Source organism: Lampetra fluviatilis, chromosome 9 (assembly GCF_964198595.1).
Source record: "Lampetra fluviatilis chromosome 9, kcLamFluv1.1, whole genome shotgun sequence".
Classification (NCBI taxonomy): domain Eukaryota; kingdom Metazoa; phylum Chordata; class Hyperoartia; order Petromyzontiformes; family Petromyzontidae; genus Lampetra; species Lampetra fluviatilis.
In genome coordinates this window covers 2,589,291-2,611,213 of record NC_136283.1, presented here as the reverse complement: position 1 = coordinate 2,611,213, position 21,923 = coordinate 2,589,291, and the positions used below count along the sequence as shown (strand labels likewise).

Sequence of the window (21,923 nt, the reverse complement as noted above, 5' to 3'; positions counted from 1 at the left end):
TCACCTTTCGGGTGGCCTTGAGTGCACTTGCGTTATAAGCCCAGGCCGTCGTGGCTAGCAAGCTCTGTGTTGCAGTTCGGATTTTGCTTCTGATTTTCTTGTTTTAACCTTGGTTTTATTAACTAATTATAATATACGACCCTTTGCCATGCCATTGCTAGCTGAATGGCTTACCCCACGTGTGTCGATCATGAAGGATGTTTAACCATACTTCACCGTGCTGGTCAGTAGGAAGGAGGTGCGGTGTAAAGATTTGATCAGGTAGCACTCATTGGCGATGTCATCCGCGCCCAGCACTCAAACCCAGCTTGCCGGATTCATAGTGCAGCACGGAATGGATTTAAGGATTTGCATAAATTTGGGGCTTAAGCCCTGTCACATTTAACTGTGATGTACGGCGCATTGAGATGCTGTCACATTTAAATGTGACAGCATCATTTAAATGTGACAGTTGATAAATTACAGAACACTTGGGGCAGAAAGGTTCTGGCTAATTTAAAGTAGACACGGCCTGGATTCCATGTAAACAATTCACGATTTGTGTGATAAGCATCATACAAATAAAACATCATGTTTGCTCTCAGTTGAGTGTCGTTCGCTGCCAATAGCCATTAAACAAATCCATCATCACCAGTCGCCATCATCATGCATCATCTGTTGAATAAAGGCCTCCTCTGGACCCGTGAATTGATCCGGCCATCAGTCAAGGATGTTCAAGGCGATAACGGAAACGGACAAAAAGCAACGAACTTTGGGGGGGGGTCGGGGGACAGCGAAACTACTGCAGTGACGTGGCAAGGGTGCGGCCGATGCGGGGGGGGGGCAACTGCCCGAAATTTGTCGAATTCTTTGGAAAGGAAGCGAACAGAGTGTGGGTGGGGGGGTCAGTGCGTCAAGATGTTGATGGTGTGGGTGCCCATTCCGCAGCAGCAGCAGGCAAGGGGCGCGGTTGGAACCTTGCCCCCAGCGCCAAACTGCCGAGCCACGCCTCTGCACGAGAAGCCCGCACGGCGCAGACCCAATGTGGCGAGATGTTAACTACCTCGCCTGGTGTGCAGGAGGTCGTGGGTTGGATCCCCCGACGCCCGCTGTATGATTGGAGTTTGCACGTCTCTCTCCCCGTGGTGGCGTGGATTTTTTTTTCTCCGGGTCCTCCGGTTTTCCCTCCCCATTGAGAAACATGCGTTTAGAGTTTTTGGCTCCTATAACATTCCACACGATAAGCCATTACGTGGAGCTATCATTTGTGGCCAGGTCGCTTCTGAAAAAAAACCCTGTATAGCTCAGTAGGCCTTACCTGGTAAAATGAAAAGAGCTTAGTTTAGTTCTTAGCTGAAGATCCAGGATAAGCCACCTCTCCCAAGGTCCAGGAGTGAAGCCATTCGAGTTTGACGAGTTCAACAACAGTCCAGACCACCGTCAGTCAGCCCATCCAATCACGGCAACGACACCAATCACGTCACCCCCCACCCACGGCATTAGCAACCCCCCCACCACCCCACCGATCTACTCCCATTGGTTCTGGTACACGTGGCAGCTCTTTGTCAATCCACTGATGGATGATGGTCTACCCAGGCCGTGTTGTGGGATTTGTTTGTGACTGCACGTCACAACGCTGGTCAGTGCGGGTTGGCAATAGCGAGGAGGAGTACAGATGTTGAAGCGTCATTCCCCCGCACCCCCGATTAACACGGTGGGCTATGTACGGTGCAAAAGAAGTTAAACATATTTCGATTTAAAGCTTTCGTGACTGCAGGGATTCATCTTCTTGGTTCTTTCGGTAAAGTCACGTAGAATGGAAATAATAACGTCGTGAGAATAATTTTATAATGTTCTATTTTTATTATTTTATTATTTCCATTCTACGTGACTTTACCGAAAGAACCAAGAAGTTCAACATACATAGGTGCAACGATGGAATTTGTTGCACGTTCCTCTGCCAACAACGTTGCCCTGCAGCAGCAGCAGCAACCTATGACACCTGTTATGCGCCGCGGTCGCATATCCTAGCACTATTCAGGCTCAGGCCTGCTTGTCTTCCTAGGTTTCACGAGATTGGGTGCATCCAAAGTCATTCATATAGTTTGTATTTCATTCTTTTAGCAGGAAGGGCTCAATAAGCTGCGAGGCTCTATTTAAATTGGCGTCCTGTGATGGTGCAGATGGCATATGATACATTTGGTCGGAGGGACTTGGTCAAAATGGGCTTTAACCTTGGTTAGAAAGAATAAGTTTGTGATTATTCATTCAGGAGAAACAGACTTGAGCAACAACTGCAACGTTTGTTAAAGAACAGCCATTTTACTTGTAATAATTTCACAGATGCACAATTCTTGTAAGCTTTTGGCACGTAACATTTCTTTATATTACCCAAGATTTACACCACACTCATATCTAAAAGCAACGTTATCATAGAACCATCGATAATTTTATACGCTCTGCGTAAACAAAAAATCTAAAAGCTGTAAAATGGAACTATATTCATCCCCGTACAGAGGCAACACTCAAAATATGGTGTGTATTATGTTACACGAGACGTTATGTGTTAACGCATGATATTGCGGCGACGGCCGCAATGTGTCTGTAACGTTGAATGCAATTGCCCAAAACCTGACACAAAAACTACACGCACATCGGAGCAACGAGCCTTTGCTCCGTCGTCGTTTTGCTGTGCTACTTTACAGCGTTGGCATCGATGATCAATGGGGGGGGGGGGGGTCACAGGGCCAGAAGACTTTCCCGACGCTGCTCCCTTACAGATTCAGTGGTTAAGCCAAACCGGGACCGCATTGCCACCCTCATTCATCGCCGCGAGTGAGCATCATCTGCCTTAAATTTCGATTTAAAGCTTTCGTGACTGCAGGGATTCATCTTCTTGGTTCTTTCGGTAAAGTCACGTAGAATGGAAATAATAAAATAATAAAAATAAAACATAATAAAATAATTCTCACGACGTTTCGGCCACAACGCAAGCAGCCGTCCTCAGGTGAAGACCAGGTCTGTCGGGGAGACAGCGTCTGCTTGCGTTGTGGCCGAAACGTCGTGATAATTATTTTATTATGTTTTATTTTTATTATTTTATTATTTCTATTCTACGTGACTTTACCGAAAGAACCAAGAAGATCATCTGCCTTGTCAACTTACTAACCGGCCCAGTGCCGGGATCACTTCATTTTAGCCACACTTGTAGCTGGGTTTGTTCACGGCAATCAAGTGAGAACAGGCTTGGCACTGGTCTTTTTTGTGTGTGTGTGTGGGTATGCGTGCGTGTGTGCGTTCTGTCTGTCTGTATGTACGTCTGTCTCTATGTAAGTACGTCTCCCTGGTCGGTCGTTGGCGATTCCCGCTGATGTAAAACTACGAGCGCCACCACGAACCAACGGAACGAAGATCGGCCTGATCGATCACGCGAACTGGTTGGGGTGGCCGTTGGTCCCAGGTCCCGGGAGAGTCGGGCGCGTTCCCGACGGTCGATCTTCACGTTGAGCCTCGTGCGTCTGCTGCTGCTGCTGCTGCTCCTGCTGCTGCTGCTTCGGCTGCTGTTGCTGCTGCTGTTGCTGCAATTGCTGGGAGTCGAGCGAGGTGAGAACGCTCGTGTCGATGCGCGTCAGCGAGTACATCATGACGCTGTGCCGCGTGCGGCGCGACTTGGTGGAGTAGAGCTCTAAGGCCTCGTCGCTGGACACGCGCACGAGCGGGCACCAGCGGAAGGCGCGTTTGAAGCCCGTGCGAAACCTGGCCACAGAAGCGCACGTGGTGGGGGGGAGGGAGATGAGCCAGATGACAAGGCCCCCAGCGTGAGCGAGCGTTTGCCGCTCGTGCCTTTCATTGAATCATTCATGAACAGGAGGGCGGCATATTCACAAGTGAAGTGACCGTATGGCATTGACCACTCTCGCTAACCTGACCCTCTCTCACCTTGACCTGGGGTTAGAGTCAATTAGAATGCCACAGATTGGGGGTGGATCAAGTTTCCCTCTGGGAAATTCGATACATTTTCATAATTCAGGTTCACCGTTGACATTCAATAATTGATTCTCTTTTTAGTTTTGTGAATGGTATAGCACCACTAGTGCCTGCAGGGGTCACAGGAACCCATGACAATTATACATGATTTGATGCATATATCGTGTTAGGCACATTTGAATTGATAAATTATTTCACCCCTATTATGCAGGTCACCTGAATAGGCATCAGCGAATCTGAAATCTGTTTATAAACCACTTTATAATGCATATGCACTTGAAATATATTCCGTAGTGAGGGCTGTCCTCATTTTTGGCCAGCGAATGCTTGTTCTGTGCATATTCCCCAATACATGTTCGTGCATTCACTGCGAAACCTTGCTCAACATAAAAAAGGCAAATCGTCCTCAACTCATTTTAATCGGCAGTTTTTGTCGACTCTCTGCTTATACCCCTCACCTGCTGTTGAGGCAACAGTAAATGATGGGGTTGTACATCGTGGAGCTCATGGCCAGCCAGAAGATGGCCAGGTACACCTGCTGGATGTACTTCCTGTGATAGATTCGATTGAGCGTGCGGCCCAGCAGGAAGTAGACGTGGTAGGGCATCCAGCACACGGCGAACGTCACCACCACCACGATCATCATCTTCACTACCTGGGGGTCAGCAAATCAGCGCAACGTGCTCGGTCATTGGGTGATTTTTTTTTCTTTCCGCCATCACCTCCCCCTCCCCCATTCGGGTGAAAAATGGACCTGTCTGTGTCACCTCAATGTTCATTATTTTCCCCGCTAGATTGATGCTGCACGACGTAGGGATCGTGGGGGGGGGGGGATGGAAACGAGACGTTGAGTAATGAGCGGCTACTCCGCAGCCCTTCATGCTCAATGAAGCACAGAGTAATGAGTAGGGTGGTCCTGGCTAATCTACTGTAAAACATCGAGAGCAGATATGGCCTGAATGTCATGGAAACAATTCACGATTGCGTTATAAACATCGCGTTCAAAACATCATCATGGTTGCTCTTATGCGTGTCGTTCACTGCCAATATCCATTAAAGAAATCCATCATCATTGTCGTCACCATCATCGTTAATTATCTGTTGATCAAAGGCCACCTTTGGAGCAGTGAATCGATCCGACGGCTATCAGTCAAGGATGTTCAAGGCGATAAAGAGGTCAATTTTTCCCAACCATCATTTGACGCGGAATTGTGGTGGCGTGTGTGTTTGTGTGTGTTAAATGGTGCTCGCTAACAGCACTTGCCCCAACGGTCTGTTAAGGCCACACGGAGGGCCTCTGTCTTTGCGAGCCGTGCGTTTCGTGAGTGGCCTTTGCAACGCAGACCTTGCGCTTGGATCGCAGCTGCTCCCGAAAGTGATCCGAGCTATCGCCAGGGATGGTCCCCCCCCAGAGCGTGACTCCCACTATCGTGTAGGTGACGGCCATCACCAGCAGAGGAAATACGTACACCAGGGTCATCACCACCAGCTGGTATCTGCGGGACACGGTGAGCAAGCGAGTCATCGGGCGTTAAACAGTTGTTTGGTTCAACGAGGAGGCATCCGGGTGGCTCAAAGAGTCCTTCTCCCCCCCCCGCCCGCCCGCCGCACCTCCAATCAGCTTAGTTGAAATAGTTTTTAGTTGAAGGGCCAGCAGCAGCCAACCCTCCAAGGTACGGGAGTGAAGACATTCGAGTTTGACGAGTTCAACAACAGGACGGGATAAAAATTTAACCCGTAAAAACAAAGTTTTTCACTATAAATCCTTTATATGCGTGGCGGCTAGAGTCCTCTCGTCCTCTGGCTTGAGATGGCTGCCACCTATGGGTCAGATGATTGCATTGCATCATTAAGCAATTGGTAATTAAATTTTTGTCCTAAAAAATGTAAAATTTTGTAAAAAGATTTTCACGAACATTAATTGTCACGCACAACGAGTCTGTGTGGAAAATGTCGGCTCGATTGGATCACGGGAAGTGGGTTAAAAAACGACCGAAAGATTTGCACGGTCCTAAGCAAGCAAGAGAACTTAATATAAAGGATTTAAAAAGATCAGTCCAGTCCACCGTCAGTCAGCCCATCCAATCACGGCTACGACACCAACCCACGTCAACCCCCACTCACGGCATTAGCAGCCCCACCACCACCCCACCGCTCTACTCCCATTGGTTCACGTGGCAGCTCTTTGTCAATCCACTGGTGAATGAGGGTCTTCCCAGGCCGTGTTGTGGGAATTGTTTGTGACTAGACGTCACAACGCTGGTCAGTGCGGGTTGGCAATAGCGAGGAGGAGCATAGACGTTGAAGCGTCCTTCCCCCGCGCCCCCGATTAGCACGGTGGGCTATGTACGGTGGGAAAGAGTTCAACATACATTTCACTTTCTTAGGTTTATTCGGTAAAGTCACGTAGGGAAAAAAATAAATAATAAAAATAAGTAATAAAAATTATAGAAAAAATAATCGAAAAAATAATCGAAATAAAATAATAAATCACGACGTTTCGGAGGCAACACCAGCTTCCGTCTTCAGGTGGAACCGTCACAGCACGATTGCTGTATCAAGATTGACTTGATACAGCAATTGTGCTGTGAGTTGATACAGCAATCGTGCTGTGACGGTTCCACCTGAAGACGGAAGCTTGTGTTGCCTCCAAAACGTCGTGATCTATTATTTTATTTCTATTATTATTTCTATTATTTTTTCTATTATTATTTTTTAACCTACGTGACTTTACCGAAAAAACCTAAGAGTATGAATCCTTGCAGTCACGAAAGCTTCAAATCTAGAATTAATACATTTCACTGTGGGTGTCCCGATGAAAAGCCCACGCAAAGCCCCCGTGTGGGTCACGAACCCCGATATTCGAGTTTATATTTTCACACACGATCGAGTCACGACGTTGGAAGATCATGACTAAGAAAGGCCATCGGTATTTTGGACAAATAAACATCAGCATCTTTATTTATCCTGTGGAAATCCGATGAGCTATGATGCTCTTTCTCACAGATGTCCAGCAAACATCACTATTTTTTCAGAATTACGGTATCTATTAGACTACGAAAATATATGCTCATGACTGAACTTTCACATAGCGTGCACAAATTATTTGATGATACTGATTTGGCAGTGGAGCACAAAAAATAAAAATAAAAACTCGACCCGTTTGTTAATGACTCGGCCTTAAACGGACACATTTTGTGTGGAATGTGATGAGTTGTTTAAATACACGGCAGCGTATGAACATAACGGTTCAGTGCCGCGTCAGTATCCGGTATTCGCGCAGATTAAATATAGTTAGAGTGCATTAGAACTTCTCTTATCCCTGCCGAAAGAAGAGGGTTAAACTTTGCGAATCAGATCTTCCAATCCAACCCGTAACCTCCGGGAAACATTCGCTAATATGAGACCCACAACATGCACGGTGTGTCTGGGTGGATGAGATTTAGCCGCAGGCTGCTTTGCTAAAACGAGACCTGCAAAGCACCTGAGGGGAGATGTTACATCGTTCACTGCGAATGAAAATGCAGAATGATTATTATTTGTTTCTTTCGGTTAAGTCACGTCTAAAGATAAAATAATAAATTAAATAATAGAATACGACGTTTCGATTGCAACACAAGCAATCATCATCAGGTATAATGAAATAGCGACATAAGCAGACAGATATCACCAATATCTGTCTGCTAATATGTCTGTCTATAGTTTTCTGGTTAGATTTTATGTCGCTATTTCATTATACCTGATGATGATTGCTTGTGTTGCAATCGAAACGTCGTATTCTATTATTTAATTTATTATTTTATCTTTAGACGTGACTTAACCGAAAGAAACAAATAATAATTCCTGCAGTCACGAAAGTTCTAAAATTAATGCAGAATGATTAATTGACAGTTTTGAACACGAGGTCGATGCTTTGACATTCGAAGGTATACAATCAATGGGTTGACACTTCACAGGGCACGAACAACAACAACAACAACAACCAAAGAAATGACAATTAACCAATGACTGCACACAAAAATAGCATCCCATTACATTTTGATTTGCTCATTGGCAAAATTCCAGCTTTGAGATGATTTTCAAATTATTGGTTTGAATATCAAGCGAGGAACATCGCTCTCATATGCAGAGCGAGCGGGGGAAACGCTGGAGCAGAGTTCACTTGAAGGCATCTCAGGAGGTAGCTCTGTGAATGTCCTCTCCGTGGGATGTTCTCTGACACAAAGGGTTGCGATGCTCTGCGAGAAATGAAGACTTCATTTCGTGACACGATGCTGAATGCACAATGGGGGTTAAAATTGTGGGAAAATAAAGTTAATGTTGGCTCAATAACAGCGTAGGTTTTCCTTGTTAAAATTCAACCGCCTATTTCATTACGCACCTATTTGCACCTCTGTGAACAGCATCTGATCAAACAGCCTCAATCTATCTTAGCGCCCACGGTGCCTTTTATGATCCGTTCTTGTGGCTTAACTGTTGAGCGAGCGAGCGGCTTGCAATGGGAATGTTGCAAAGTTCAAATCACCGGTTTGGGGGTTGATTCAGCCCATCATCCCACGGCGGGGTTGCTACAATATGTACCACTTTGTAGGGTAATCCAAACAGCGGTCGTCCTCTGGAGAAACTCCGTCCCTGTTGCAGGAATGTGGCATTTCCACAAATTGGATCAAGGGGCTGTAAATAAGAGATGTGGAAGGCATCAATGATCATTGAAGCATAAATCACGTTGAGTGTTTCCTTTTTATGCGGGGCATCCAGGCCAGCGGAATCACCGAGAGCGGGGCCTGTGTCACGGCTGAATAGTAATTCAGAGTAGATTATGAAACAAATTCATTAACCCGCTCTCTGCTCCCGTGACCAAGCTTGTGCGCCGCGCTTGATGAACACGCCATTAAAAGTGGTCGTTTGAAAAAGCACCGCTGTATGTGTGAATGTATGTTCTTCTTACGTAACGATGCCAATTTCATGAACTCGTGGCAATTTGTTTTTCTTTGGAAGGGTACCCACATGCACGACATACCATGAGCACCCCACTGCATGCAGCAGGCAGCTTCATTGCAAATCATAACTGGTGATGGAGTCTTATATTCATGTCCATAGCAATATCAAGGGATGTTGTCGTGGTGCAGTTGTTAGCACATTCCATTTGCAATCCAGAGGTCGCTGGTTCGATTTGATCTACCTGTGCACCATTTGAAAACAACGGGCAACTTTCAATGGGGAAAACTTCTTTGATTTTTAAATCCCAAGTCAACCCCGCAGTATGAATGGGTCGTACACCGCGTCTGGCGGGTGGCCGGGCATAGGGGTTGGCTGTGGGGGCTGGCCGCGTATGGGGGGTGGCTGGGTATAGGGGTTGGCTGTGTATGCGGACAGGGAATTGCAAACTGCTGCTGACAGTGGCGTGTCTGATTCTCTGACACCCACCCATTAGGGATTTATAAGGTGCTGTGACCCTTCCCCACTCCTCCCTCCCCTCCTCCCTGCCTCTCCTCACTCACTCTCTCTCACACCCCTCCTCGCGCACCGACTCTCTCACCATCCCCTCCGCCCGCAAACCCTCACGACCCCCTCTCAAAGCCAGCGTGCTTATTCCCATTTCGAAGCCCTTCCTTCGATTGCGACACCTCCCCGTCTCTTGAGTACGGGGGAGCTCACCACCCGGTCTTTCCCACTTTATGATTGCCAATCGACGGAACCATGTACCGCAGTAGAAGCTGGATCTAAGGACAACTTGTAGGCGCCGCCGGATTAGCGCAGAGGCTTTCGAGGCTACGGGCCAGGGGACTCTGATTTTGAGGGTCTCCCCGCCCCCCCCCCAAAATAAACTACTTTGTAATAGATTAAATGCAATGCTGGTGCGTTATCAGAATTGCATTTGGACGTGGAGTCAGAGTGCCCATTTGCTTCGGTGGGCACGCAAGGTGTGCCACCGTGCCTGTGTGTGCTGGTCAGCTGGTTTGTGAAAGCTGTGAAAGGTACGTACGTATGTGTGTTGAACTTATTTCGTACTGTACGTAGCCAACCGTGCTAATCGTGAATGACAACAGACTAAACACAAAAATAAGATCGAAAGAAATGAGTTTTCAATCAACATCTGAAAGTGCATATCCGCAGTGGCTTCCCTAATATCCGAAAGAAGAGCGTTCCAGACGGCCGCAGAAGCGCATCTGAAAGCGCAAGACGCACATGGCCGTCTTTGTTCGATGGGCCAGCCAAAAGCCGCCGCTGCGAGGAAGACCGCTGCTTGGCGAGATCACGTGATCGTCACATCACCCCGACCGCGGGACTTAGGGGGGCTGCCCCCCCCCCCAGTAGCGCTCGCGCGAGATGAAACGGAGCGACTCACATGAACTGGCTGTCGCCGCCCATCTTCCCGGGCCAGTCCACGAGGCAGACGAAACGGCCGAACCTCTGCTCGACGCGCGAGTAGATGGATAGCGGCAGGGAGAGGCACATGGCAAGAGCCCAGATGCCGGCCATCACCAAGCGGGTGCTCTGCGCAGTCATGCGTGGCTTGAGCGGGTGCCTGATCGCCATGTACCTTCACACGCAACACGCCGGGGTTCAACGGGGGTCACGCGGCACAGAGGAGGCGATGCGTGCGAGTGTGGAAGAGGGGGCATTGTGGCCCATGTGATGCCCCCAACCCCGTGATTGTAATCATCATAATCATCGTCAGTAATAATGTATTACTTGATATTGTGACTCACACGAGTTTAAAACAAATTTGGCTACTGTAGTGTAAAACAGAAGTGTAAAAAACGAGCACAATTGCACAGAGCACTGCACATGAACTTAACTTTCAATGATTGATGTGTGAGTCTGTGGGTCTCTGTGTGAGTCTATGGGTCTGTGTCAGCCTTTGGGTCTCTGTGTGAGTCTTTGGGTCTGTGTGAGTCTATGGGTCTGTGTGAGTCGATGGGTCTGTGTGAGTCTATGAGTCTGTGTGAGTCGATGGGTCTCTGTGTGTGTATATGGGTCTCTGTGTGTGTGTATGGGTCTCTGTGTGTGTGTATGGGTCTCTGTGTGTGTGTATGGGTATCTGTGTGTGTATGGGTCTCTGTATGAGTCTTTGGGTCTGTGTGAGTCTATGGGTCTGTGTGAGTCGATGGGTCTCTGTGTGTGTATATGGGTCTCTGTGTGTGTGTGTATGGGTCTCTGTATGAGTCAATGGGTTTCTGTGTGAGGCTATAGCTCTGGTGTGAATCTATAAGGCAGTAGCACACATGAACTTTAATCATATAACGTTCAACTCGTGTAGAGTGCCATCATTGTTTGCTTTGGTGATATACTAAGTCAAATCTTGACTTAAAGCTTTCGTGACTGCAGGAATTCATATTCTTTGGGTATTTTGGTAAAGTCACATAGATAGGTTCAAAGAAAATAACAAAAAACTACGATCGAAACATCGTAGTTCAAGAAGAGATGACGAACGCTTGTGTTGCGATCGAAACGTCGTAGTTTTTTGTTATTTTCTTTGAACCTATCTACGTGGCTTTACCGAAAGACCCAAATAATATATATATACTAAGTTGTGCGGAAACTTTGGATGTGTCTGTGAATATTCTGTACGACATCGCGTCTAATTTCAGGGTTTAATTTTTTACTTCGCTACTTATATTGTATTTGTAACTACGTTTGAAATTCTTAATTAGCATATTAGAGAAAGGCTTGATTGTTTTATAAGGATGACATTATTTCACGAGTGTGCAATCACATTGCCTCGGGCCATACTTCAGAACATGAAACATTGAGCAAACCAGTGCGGAGAGATGCATGCCGGGAATTACACTCAGAGGCAGAAAGATGAACGCACGGATCGGTGAACGAATGGAAATTAGAGACATCGTGTTGCATGTTAAGCAAGTGGACAAGGGCAGGACACATTGCGACATGGGATGATGGCCGATGGACGAAGCTGGACATAACAATGTCAACCTCAATGGGGAACGACCACCATGGCGATGGAGCGTAGGAGGTAATCTAAACTAAACAAATCTTTTCTTTTTGTTCATGTTACCAGGTGAGGCCCACTGAGCTATATGGATCTTTATGAGACGTGACCTGGGCCACAAATAATAGCTCAATAAAGTGGCTTATAATGTGGAGTCGTTTTTAGCAGCCAAATACTCTGACCAGATGTTTCTAAATGTGGACGAAAAAACCCGAGGACCCGGAGAAAAATCCACCAGACCACGGGGAGAAAGACATGCAAACTCCAAATATACAGCAGGTCTGGATTGAAGCCACGACGTCCTGTATACCAGGCGAGGGAGTTAACATTTCGCCACAGCGGCGCTCCAGCGATGTGCAGGAGCGAGATCGAATTGTGGCATCGTATGACGATGATGGAGGCCTTCATCCAGCGGTGGATAGAACATGTCTGATTATGATTTGCTGTGCCTGCTTTGTTCACGTTCCCATTAGTTTCCCAGGGTTCACTTGGCAAGCATACTGAAAGTCTCAACGGTCACTCACCCCGTTTAAATAATCACTTTATCCAAATTGTATGTACTCTGAATGAAAATTAAGTGTGATTACTGAAAGTACTATCTCATTTAAATATATATTGCCATCACTGCCCTCCCCTGTTGCTTCACAGTTGTAGTGTTACATATTTTATCATTTTAGATTGCAAGACAACCTGTTGTGCGAGGCGTTTTATACATGTACATATAAGCTTGTGTGATTATTGTCATTACATAATAGCATTGTGTACATCTGATAAAACGAGTCGAAGGTCCATTGTGGTCAGTAATATATTTTACAAGGCACACAGACATGCGTTTGGATTGTTACACCGTGTGTGATGTTAAAACGTGGTTATACGCATTGCTTAATTTCAACTGGAGCTGTCCAGTGCTGAGCTCCAGAATATATTTCTCCCCCGACTTGCGTGGACTTGTGTATGTATGTTCAACTTCTTTCGCACCATACGTAGTCAACCACGCTAATCGGAGGCATGGAGTTGACTGTTGGGGGTCCCAGAAAATATTCCATAAAGGAGTAAACCCTGGTCACGTTGGTAACCACACACACACACACAACGATAAACGTTTCTTTCTCACTTGTGGCTGAATGAGAAAAAGGTCAAAAAGCAATTTAGATGCTTGGATCCAGCTTATGCAGCCAACTGCTGACGTTTGTGGATGCCGCGTGGAGCTCCTCCGTTCCTCCGTCGAGCAATGTTGTGCTGCGGTGGTTGACGATAAGGTCCATGGTTTGTGGCGTGGAGTCGTAATTGCAACCGTGGGGGGGGGGGGGGGTTCTCTTTAATTCCCCCAATTCCCCCAATGTGCATGAGTTTGGCACAGCACCCGTGTGATGTCCTTGTGCGGTTGGGTGTGGTCCAGAGTTTTCCGGACAGACGGAAGCCGGGGGGTGGAGGGGGGTCCGAGACGATGTGTCTGTTGCAGACGCCTCGTTTTCGTTCATTCTGTTCGCCAGGGTTCACTCCCACAGGGTCGAGCCTGCTGCCAGTTTCGAGAGCCTCCGCTTGAGACCGAAATAAAATATATTTCGTGGATTTTTTAGATGGGCCCTCTCTGTGGATTCTGCGGCTCGTCACCCATCGGCAGCTGGGGCTTCATGAAATGCTGAGCCGGTGGTGTTTAGCGACCTCTAACATTCACACGGCACACTGCAGTGAGTTTAAGTGGTAACAAGAAGTGAAACGTGAATGCACTCGGTGTTAAGGGGAGCGCATCGGTAGGTTGCGCGTCCAGTCACGTGTGGCTTCAGTGTGTGAGTGAAAAGGCGCGTGCAGAGGTTTTCAACCGTTTGGACCCGAACGCATTTCTCCAATTAAATCGCCTGGGGGGTATTGACGGTGTAGGGCGACATTGACCGTTTAAAGGGGGGGGGGGATAATCTTGTTTCTACAGTTATGGATACCCCACGAAAATAACCTGGAGGAATTACAGAGAATACAGCATTTCATTTCAAAGCCGATACACATATCCCACTGGAATCGCATGACACTTATTAAATAATTGAACGCCCTCCTCTGTAAGGCACCGAGCCATCGCTTCACAATATTTAATCACCTGTTGAGAACACAGTAAGAGGGTCATTAACATTTAGTAGGGTAAATAAAAGCATTCAGCTGTATATGGAACCAGGCAAATGCATCGTTTAGCTTAATGGGTACAAGGAAATATAACCATTGTATATCTCCACATAAAATACAACATATTGCTTTGAGTCTATCGACATATTGGCTTTTCAGACCAAAACTATCAAGCAGAATGTGTTTAAGAAAGCAATCTCGGCGCTGGTTTTGACTGTATGGGTCTCAACAGCAGTCAGGCCTGGTAAACAAATGTTGCTAGATTACCAGATGTATTTAGCAAGAGTACACCATATAAAGAATATCATTTTCGCTTATATTTGATTTAGCCTTATCTTTCGGCACATTTGGAGTTTTTCTACAAAGCTCGGATCAAGGATATAAGGTTCAGACAGCTGCTTAGCACTTCACATTGCGATTCAGGAAAGCCACCACTTCTCTTATGCGGTTCTGTCTCACTGCCCCTAACTTTTCTGTATGTTTAAAAAAAAATCCTGCAACTTGGCATGTGAGATGAAATGGTCATTCAACAAATAATTCTCACCAGAACAGGAACGTTTTAAGGTGACTCGCTGGCCTGTAAATGAAAGCTGCGCGTAAATAGTACCAACGCAATTATGCCCTCAACTATGTCGATACATTAGACTTCACATTGGCAAGATTCCAAAACCGGGCTCGCTAGAACGACATTCTGTAATCTGTGACTCATCCAAGATGCACCACCCAATGGGATGTTAATCACACCATGGGTCACTCCAGTAATGCCATTACATGGATGCCCTATTTGTGCAGTCCTTTTAATTCACTCGCTATTACCTAAACTTTTAAAGATGAAAATGTCCATGTCAGTTAGCCACTTATATTATGCTCTATTCACGGACATTATTTTGATTCATGTTCAATGAGATCACTGAATGACAGTGGTATTTGATGAAAGGCAGTGATCAGAGAGGCAGGGATATGCTTTATTATGTAATTGATGTAGCTGCTGCCGTATTTTTAAAAATATAAAAAAGAGAGAAGGCTTTGCGAGCAAGGTGTGCGAGCCTACAGTGGTAACTGCTTAATCTCTGTATTACATCGCGTTGTTCCTTGCACCCGATTTAATAACAGTAATTTGCGGTCTCTGTTAATCCGCTGCCAGATGAAGGCCTGCCTAACTCTAACTGCTGTATCAAGGCATCGTCCTATGTTGTGTTGGTCATGAGGTTTTGTTTTAAACCATACTTCACCGCACTGTTCAATTCGGGTTGGTGAAGGGGGGGGGAGATCCAGGACTGGTTCAGGTATCACTCCCCCACTGATACTAGCTATTGCTGGGAGCCGAACTCAGGTGACTAGGTTTAACAGCACAGTTCGCTAACCACTGCACCACTGCTCCACCTTTACCACGCTGGTGAGTGTGGGTCATGTTCTCCAAAATCTACTGATGGGCCAGATATGTTTTAAGCTTCGTGATGAATGTTTCTTTTCGGTCAGAATGTTTTTTTCTGGGTGAAAAAAAGGAGAGTTGTCCGACTCCTCACCAACGACGGGGGCGATTTGCCGAGGTGGCGTGACGCGTGTCTGATATTTCTTCGGGACATCGAAAGTGGCACTTTCAAGTGCTGCCCGCGATTAAGTATCTGCTTTCTCTAGCGGGGGCCGTCTCCTGAAAACCGATGGGGCAATCGCAGAAATATCGACACGGACGTTTGATTCACGCCGGAAGAAGCCGGCGAGCTGAGGACCTCTTGTTCAGGAGGCGTCCAGCCAAAAGCTCAAGCGGTCGGAAATGGCGGAACATTACAGAGGAATTCATATTATTGGTTCTTTCGGTAAAGTCACGTAGAAGGGAAATAAAAAAAAATAAAACAATAACATTCTCACGACGTTTCGATTGCAACACAAGCAATCATCATCAGGTGTGAAAACCACAGCAAGAACATTTTCTTGTCATGAGAATTTAATTGTTTTATTTTTATTATTTTATTATTTCCCTTCTAAGTGACTTTACCGAAATAACCAAGAATATGAATCTCTGCACTCACGACAGCTTTAATTCGAAAAATTACAGAGGAAGTTAAATAGGTAGATACAAATGTTACTGGTTGCAGAGCGGAAGGAAAAAAACCACGAGCATTTAGGCTTTCAATTCATTAAGCAACCAAGAACGGTCACACATTTACATGGATTCTATAATACTGTACTTTCCAACGTGCGTTTATTCTCAAAAGTATTGAGATAATTTAGATTATTTCGCTGTTACAAATGTCCAAATGATGGGGCCACTTTGTTGAGCTGTCATTCGTAGCCAGGTCGCTTCTGAAAAACAAGTTACTACCTCGGTGGGCTTTGCCTGGTAGGATGGGGATGGTTTAGTTTCATTTGTATGTGTTTTTGCTGATTTGTTAACCTTTATTGCACTTGCACTACTATCGTGTTTTTGTGTTGTTTGTTGTTGTAACGTTCTTACCCGCCCCTACTGGACATCTGTGAAAAGAGCTTCATAGCTCATCGGATTCCCCCAGAATAAATAAATACTCTGATTCTGATTTATCGGCGGCAGGGAAACTGCTCCTGCATATTTGCAAGTATTCCTTTTAGTGCTTTATACTAAAGTTCAATCTATGTATTTGTTTTTATTGGACCACCCTTATCAGAGTTATCGTGACCGCGTGTTAAAGACGAACACAGCGAATTGCGTCGATGCTTCCCAACCTTAGTTTGAAGAGATGTTTTTGTTGATATGTTTAAAACGACGACCTCGCAGAATCAGTCGCAGTTAATGCGAAAGGATTGACCCAACATTGGCTGAGCCACGCAGCGCGCGGTGGTTCGCTGCTGCGAAAAACCCTCGAGTCGAGCCCAGTTTCCTCCTGTTTATGTTGACCGGCCACGCTGATATTAATCCTCATCCAACCCACAGCCTTTAGCGAGCCCATCAACCACTGGAGCAAATTCCTGTTTCTGGAAACACGCCTGGGGAGTCACCTCCGTGAAATAAGTTGGGTGGGGAATGTCGGATGGGAGGACGTGGGGAGAGGGGGGGCGTTCCATTACTCAGTAAGTCCAATGTGATTTATTATATCGATGGTTCGTATGATGGATAGCCAGAGTCAGTGTTAAAGTGAATCGGATTACGTCTTATTCTCTAAAGGTATAAGCCGGGGATGCTTCTGCTCAAACAACACCGCACCTCGTCAGTGAACAATTCGTCAAAAAAGATGGAATGTGACGAGGATAAATCGGAGTTTCGGAGCCACGAGAATGGACTCTCTGGCGAAATGACGAACAGGAATTCATGGCCCGTGTTATTACGAACAAGCAACATCCACTGCAATGTCACCGCCATTTGCCGATGTCAGACCCCGGGTGTTCTTGGTGAACCGGGATGACTGCCAGATGCGCACCCGCCCTGTGGCATCTCGCTGCGCGGTATCACGCTCACAAACCGCAGGATGTTCGTCGTTGCGCTTGTGGTGGCAGTCGGCTGCCGTACGTTTCGCTAGGCACTCGGGGAGGGGGGGTGGTGGTGGTGGAAACTTGCATGAGTTTGGTCGCAAAATACCGAGAGTACCTTTGATTTCTTCTAAAAGTGTCAGCAAGCGGAGCACAAACTGTGGGCATCCGTTTGGACCCATCGCTTGGACGTACGTTCGATTCTGAGCGGTTAAAAACAAAAAACCGGTCCTGCTCCCCGTTACGAAAGGACACGCCACCTGCTATCATAATTATCCTAGTTATCGCCATTGTTCTTCCATCCCCTTTGGTCGCATGCCGAGCGCGTGTGCCGAGCTCCCATCGAGCTGCCCGTGAGTTATTTGTGTGTCTGTTTCTACGCGTGCCCTGTGCGTGCTGGATGCGCGCGCGCGAGAGAACGTGTGCGTCAGCTCGGCGTACTGGTGTTGCGAGTGCGCGTTGCAGTTCCAGCGAGTCGGTTTCCAACGGAGTTGAAGCACCTTCGTCTTAAACGGCGGTGGCGTTGCTGATGTGTAGAAACATTTAAGCACAAAAATTGTCGGTGGGAAGAAAAAAAAATGCGACTTGGGCGTGTGAACTGTGAATTCGACACGTGCGTGTGCGGGTTCTTGGTAGGTGCGTGTGTGTGGGTGGGGAGACAAAGGCGGCCGTGCTCGCTAACAGCACTTGCCCCTACAGTCTGTTAAGGCTATACGGGGGATCTTTGTGTGTGTGTTTGGTAGGTGTGTGTGTGTGTGTTGAGTGGGTGCGTGTGTGGGTGGGTGCATTGTTAACGCGTGGTTTGATGACACCTTCACGTGAGTAAAACGAGGTCGATTTTTTCGCCTATTCAAATTTCGATTGAAACAGCGTCGGGCGACACTGTCGCACTGGTGGGTCAATACGGTACAATGAGTAGTGGTGGGACGCGCGTGTGTGTGTGAGTGTGTGTATGAGTGTGTGTGGGGGAGCGGTAGTGTAGTGGTTAGCGCGCTGTGCTATGCACCTGGCGACCCGGGTTCGATTCCCGCTCACGGCCATCACCGGTGACGATTATCTGAACCTGGTCCTGGGCCTCCCCTAGGTCGACTCAGCTTCAAATTGAGTACCTGGTGCGATGTGTAAACATCGTCGCTAGGGAGACAAAGGCGGCCGGGCGTGGTGTTGGCCACCCACCCCCTCGTGTGCCGTGCCGGCCTTTATAAATGCTCGCTAACAACACTTGCTCCTACAGTCTGTTACAGGCTACACGGGGATCTTAGTCCACTCGTAGGGAGCGGTGGTGTAGTGGTTAGCGCGCTAAGCTACGAACCCGGTGACCAGAATTCGATTCCCGCTCACGGCCATCACCGGTGACGATTATCTCAACCGGTCCTTGGCCTCCCGTAGGTCGACTCAGCCTCAAATGAGTACCTGGTGCAGTATGCAAATATCTCCACCAAGAAGACAAAGGCGGCCGGGGCGTGGTTGCTGGCCACCCACCCCCTCGCGTGCCGTGCCGGTCTTTTATAGGTTCTCGCTAACAGCACTTGCCCCAACGGTATGTGAAGGCCATACGGGCGATCTTTGTCTTTAGTACACGCGTGTGTGTTGCGTGCTGTTAACGAGCACCTTTGGAGGCCGGCGACGTTCACACATCATCGACAGCCACTCATTTGAGGCTGAGTCGACCTACGGGAGGCCCGCGACAGGTTCAGATAAACGTGAATCGATCTCGCTGAATGAACACACGGTGCGTGTGTAGACGCGCGTGCTTGTTGTGTATGTAAGTGTGCGTACCTGAGTGAGTCTGTCTGTATGTCTTGTGTACGCACGTGTGTGTGCTCAGGTGCGTGCGCGTGTAGAGTGCATGCGCACGTGCACGCGGGGTGTTCTCAAAACAACACTTGCCCCGGACAGCCTTGCGCAGGCTATGCGCGCATTGGCGTTATGCATGCGCGTGGCAAGGATGACATCTCCACCATCAACCCCCCGACATCACGCGCGCGTTACCTGTCCACCGCTATGGCCGTCATGGAGTAGATGCTGGCGAACACCGCGGCCACGGGGATGAAGTTCTGGAAGCGGCAGTAGGCGCCACCGAAATACCAGTCGTTGTGCACCGCGTACACGAAGTTGATGCTCGTGTTGAGCGCGGCCATGGCCGAGTCGGCCACCGCCAGGTTCACCAAGAAGTAGTTGGTGACGGTGCGCATGCGACGATGGGCCACCACGATCCAGATGACCACCATGTTGCCGAAAAAGGCCACGGCTACGATGCCACCGTAGGCCACGGACCACAGCGCGACCTGCCACGGGCGCTGCGCGAAGCGATTGGTGGCCCCGCCGGTGCTCGCGTTGACGAGAGGCGACGACGGCGAGGTCGGGTCGTGTGACCAGCTCGACGCGTTCGCCGAGTCGGCGGGGTCCCACGTGACGTTCGGTTGAGATGCCAAACCCAGAGCGGTGGACGCCACGAGGAGTTCCATGGTTTCTCCACTGCTGGACCTCCTACAAGCAGCGACCGCTTTTTGTCAATCGGCTGAAGAGTCACACTCAACGGGCAAGGGGGTGACGAGGTTGACGCGAGGGTTGTGCTGTGAAGCGCTTAGAAGTTTGTAAAGCGGTTAGAACTTTAGACAGATCCTTGCACTCCGCCCCCATACGAAGTGAAACCAATCATCAATCCTCTCGGCCGGAATTTTTTTTGGACGATGCCCAAATTCGATTTTTTTAATTTGGAATTTGAAAAAAATAGTTATACTCGTGGACTCGACTACTGAATATGCGTGCCAAATGTTTACATCTCTCGCCGAACACCAAGAGAATTGATTTCAGTCGCTCACTATCGCGGAATAAGGAAAATTATCCGAGCAAAATCTACCGCCGGGCGTGCTACTCGAAACTTGACATGCGTCTCTCAACACACGGGTAGGAAGGTGGCTCTTTGAAAAATACGGCCGTGCCGAGATGGACGCGTGTGATTAAGTGCAGCGGTCACACGAGTGCCGCCACGCATGTTTAAGCGCGCAACGGCGGGCGGTTATCATCGCCGACATTAACACTGCCGAAAACGAGTCTACTACTCTCTAATTATGCAGTATAGGTCTCACACCAATTATTGTTTTTGCGCGCGTGTGTGTAATCGATGCAGGATGTTAACTTAAACGCGAGACGGTGGTGTGTTTAAACAAGCGTGTCACGTTGCTAAGTTGTGTTGTCCGAAGTGCGATGGCAAGCGATATGGATGATTGCGCGCTGGCTGCGTGGATAGCTTCGACGTGGGAGGAGCAGTCTGGCAAGGTAATGGCTGTTGATGATTGGTGTTGATCCTGCCGCTGCTGCTGATGTAGTTCGTACCAGATTCGAGAATACGAGCCGGATTGTCTTGAAGGAGTCACCGATTCCCAGCTCGACGCAACACGAGTACCGCTCGCTCAGCGCTAAATGCCTTCGTGATCAACACACCAAACACAGACAGACAAAGACAGCCTACCCCCTGTAGTCTTTACTCGGCTGTTGCGGCAAGTGCTGTTACCTATGAAGGTGAACACGGCGCACGACGTGTGAGGTGTAGCCAGAACCACACCCGGCCGCCTTTGTCTCCCCAGTGCTAACGTTTATACATTCAGCACTGAGTACTCATTCACGGCCGAGTCGATCTAAGAGACGCCCAGGATTTGTTCAGAAATCGCTCGACGCTGACGTTAATCGCGGCCTGGAATCGGAACTCAGATCGTCGGGTTCGAAGCGCAGTGCAATAACCACGGCGCCAGTCGCTGCACCCCTCTCACGCACGGCACTCGCAATACGCATTTAGCTTCGGAACTCCTGCCCGCACTTAACAACACTAATCTCTCAACAATAACGCAGCCGGCTCGCTAACTCGCCAGCAGCAACACACCCTGCTCAGACACGTAGCGAACGAAATTAGTTGCTGCTGCTGCTCGTATAACTGTCTGCTGTTGATGCTGCTTGCTGCTGCTGCTGCTGCCCTTTGAAACAGCAGCAGAGACAGAAGAAGTGGCTCTTTGCTGTAGGCGGCAGCAGCGGCGGCGACCGTGGCGCCTTGGAAGCCGCGCGCGGGGAGGTGGAGTAAGGGGGCCGAGACCCGCGCTTTATGCTGCGCGCTCGGTGACGCCACCCCGCGTCACCGCCAAACACGTCTCGTTCTCCACCACCACCACCACCACCACCACCCCCACCCCCCAAACAAAAAAAATAAAATCCTTTTAACATTTTATTTTTTTGCTCATAAATCTAACGCATCCAGGGGCCACTGCCAGAGTGAGTGAGGGTTGTGGCGTTTTTTTTGTTCGTTGATGAAGCAGCCATATGAAGAAGGAATCCATATTCCGGGGGGAGGGGTAGAGCCCCCCCCCCCCTTCTCCTCTTAAATTCTAAGTCTAAACAATGGTTGGTACAATAGCAACTAAGCGACGGAATGGATATGTGGGCTAGCCAT

The 21,923-nt window shown here is 48.1% G+C and overlaps 1 protein-coding gene across 2 annotated transcripts; it reads right to left on the bottom strand.

The window, feature by feature from the left end:
* Positions 1–2,201: 2,201 nt before the first annotated feature.
* LOC144934119 (neuromedin-K receptor-like) lies at positions 2,202–21,544 on the bottom strand. 2 transcript variants are annotated; one of them, XM_078859564.1, is made up of 6 exons: positions 20,819–21,544; positions 19,472–19,969; positions 10,316–10,510; positions 5,312–5,462; positions 4,425–4,621; positions 2,202–3,735 (listed from the first exon to the last, which is right to left on the bottom strand). In XM_078859564.1, the coding sequence occupies exons 2-6, from the start codon at positions 19,945–19,947 to the stop codon at positions 3,405–3,407; spliced, it is 1,350 nt and encodes a 449-aa protein (XP_078715690.1). In that variant the 5' UTR covers positions 19,948–19,969; positions 20,819–21,544; the 3' UTR covers positions 2,202–3,404. The 2 variants fall into 2 exon arrangements, with proteins under 2 accessions (XP_078715690.1, XP_078715691.1); XM_078859565.1 differs by having other exon boundaries at positions 20,997–21,544.
* Between the last annotated feature and the right edge of the window lie 379 nt (positions 21,545–21,923).

Excerpts from the sequence above, each read along its gene's own strand:
- LOC144934119 (XM_078859564.1), bottom strand. The coding sequence starts at position 19,947 with ATGGAACTCCTCGTGGCGTCCACCGCTCTGGGTTTGGCATCTCAACCG. Across the intron at positions 10,511-19,471 it reads ACGGCCATAGCGGTGGACAG|GTACATGGCGATCAGGCACC; the intron begins GTAACGCGCGCG and ends TTGCGTGTGAAG. Across the intron at positions 5,463-10,315 it reads GGCGGCGACAGCCAGTTCAT|ATACCAGCTGGTGGTGATGA; the intron begins GTGAGTCGCTCC and ends CGTGTCCCGCAG.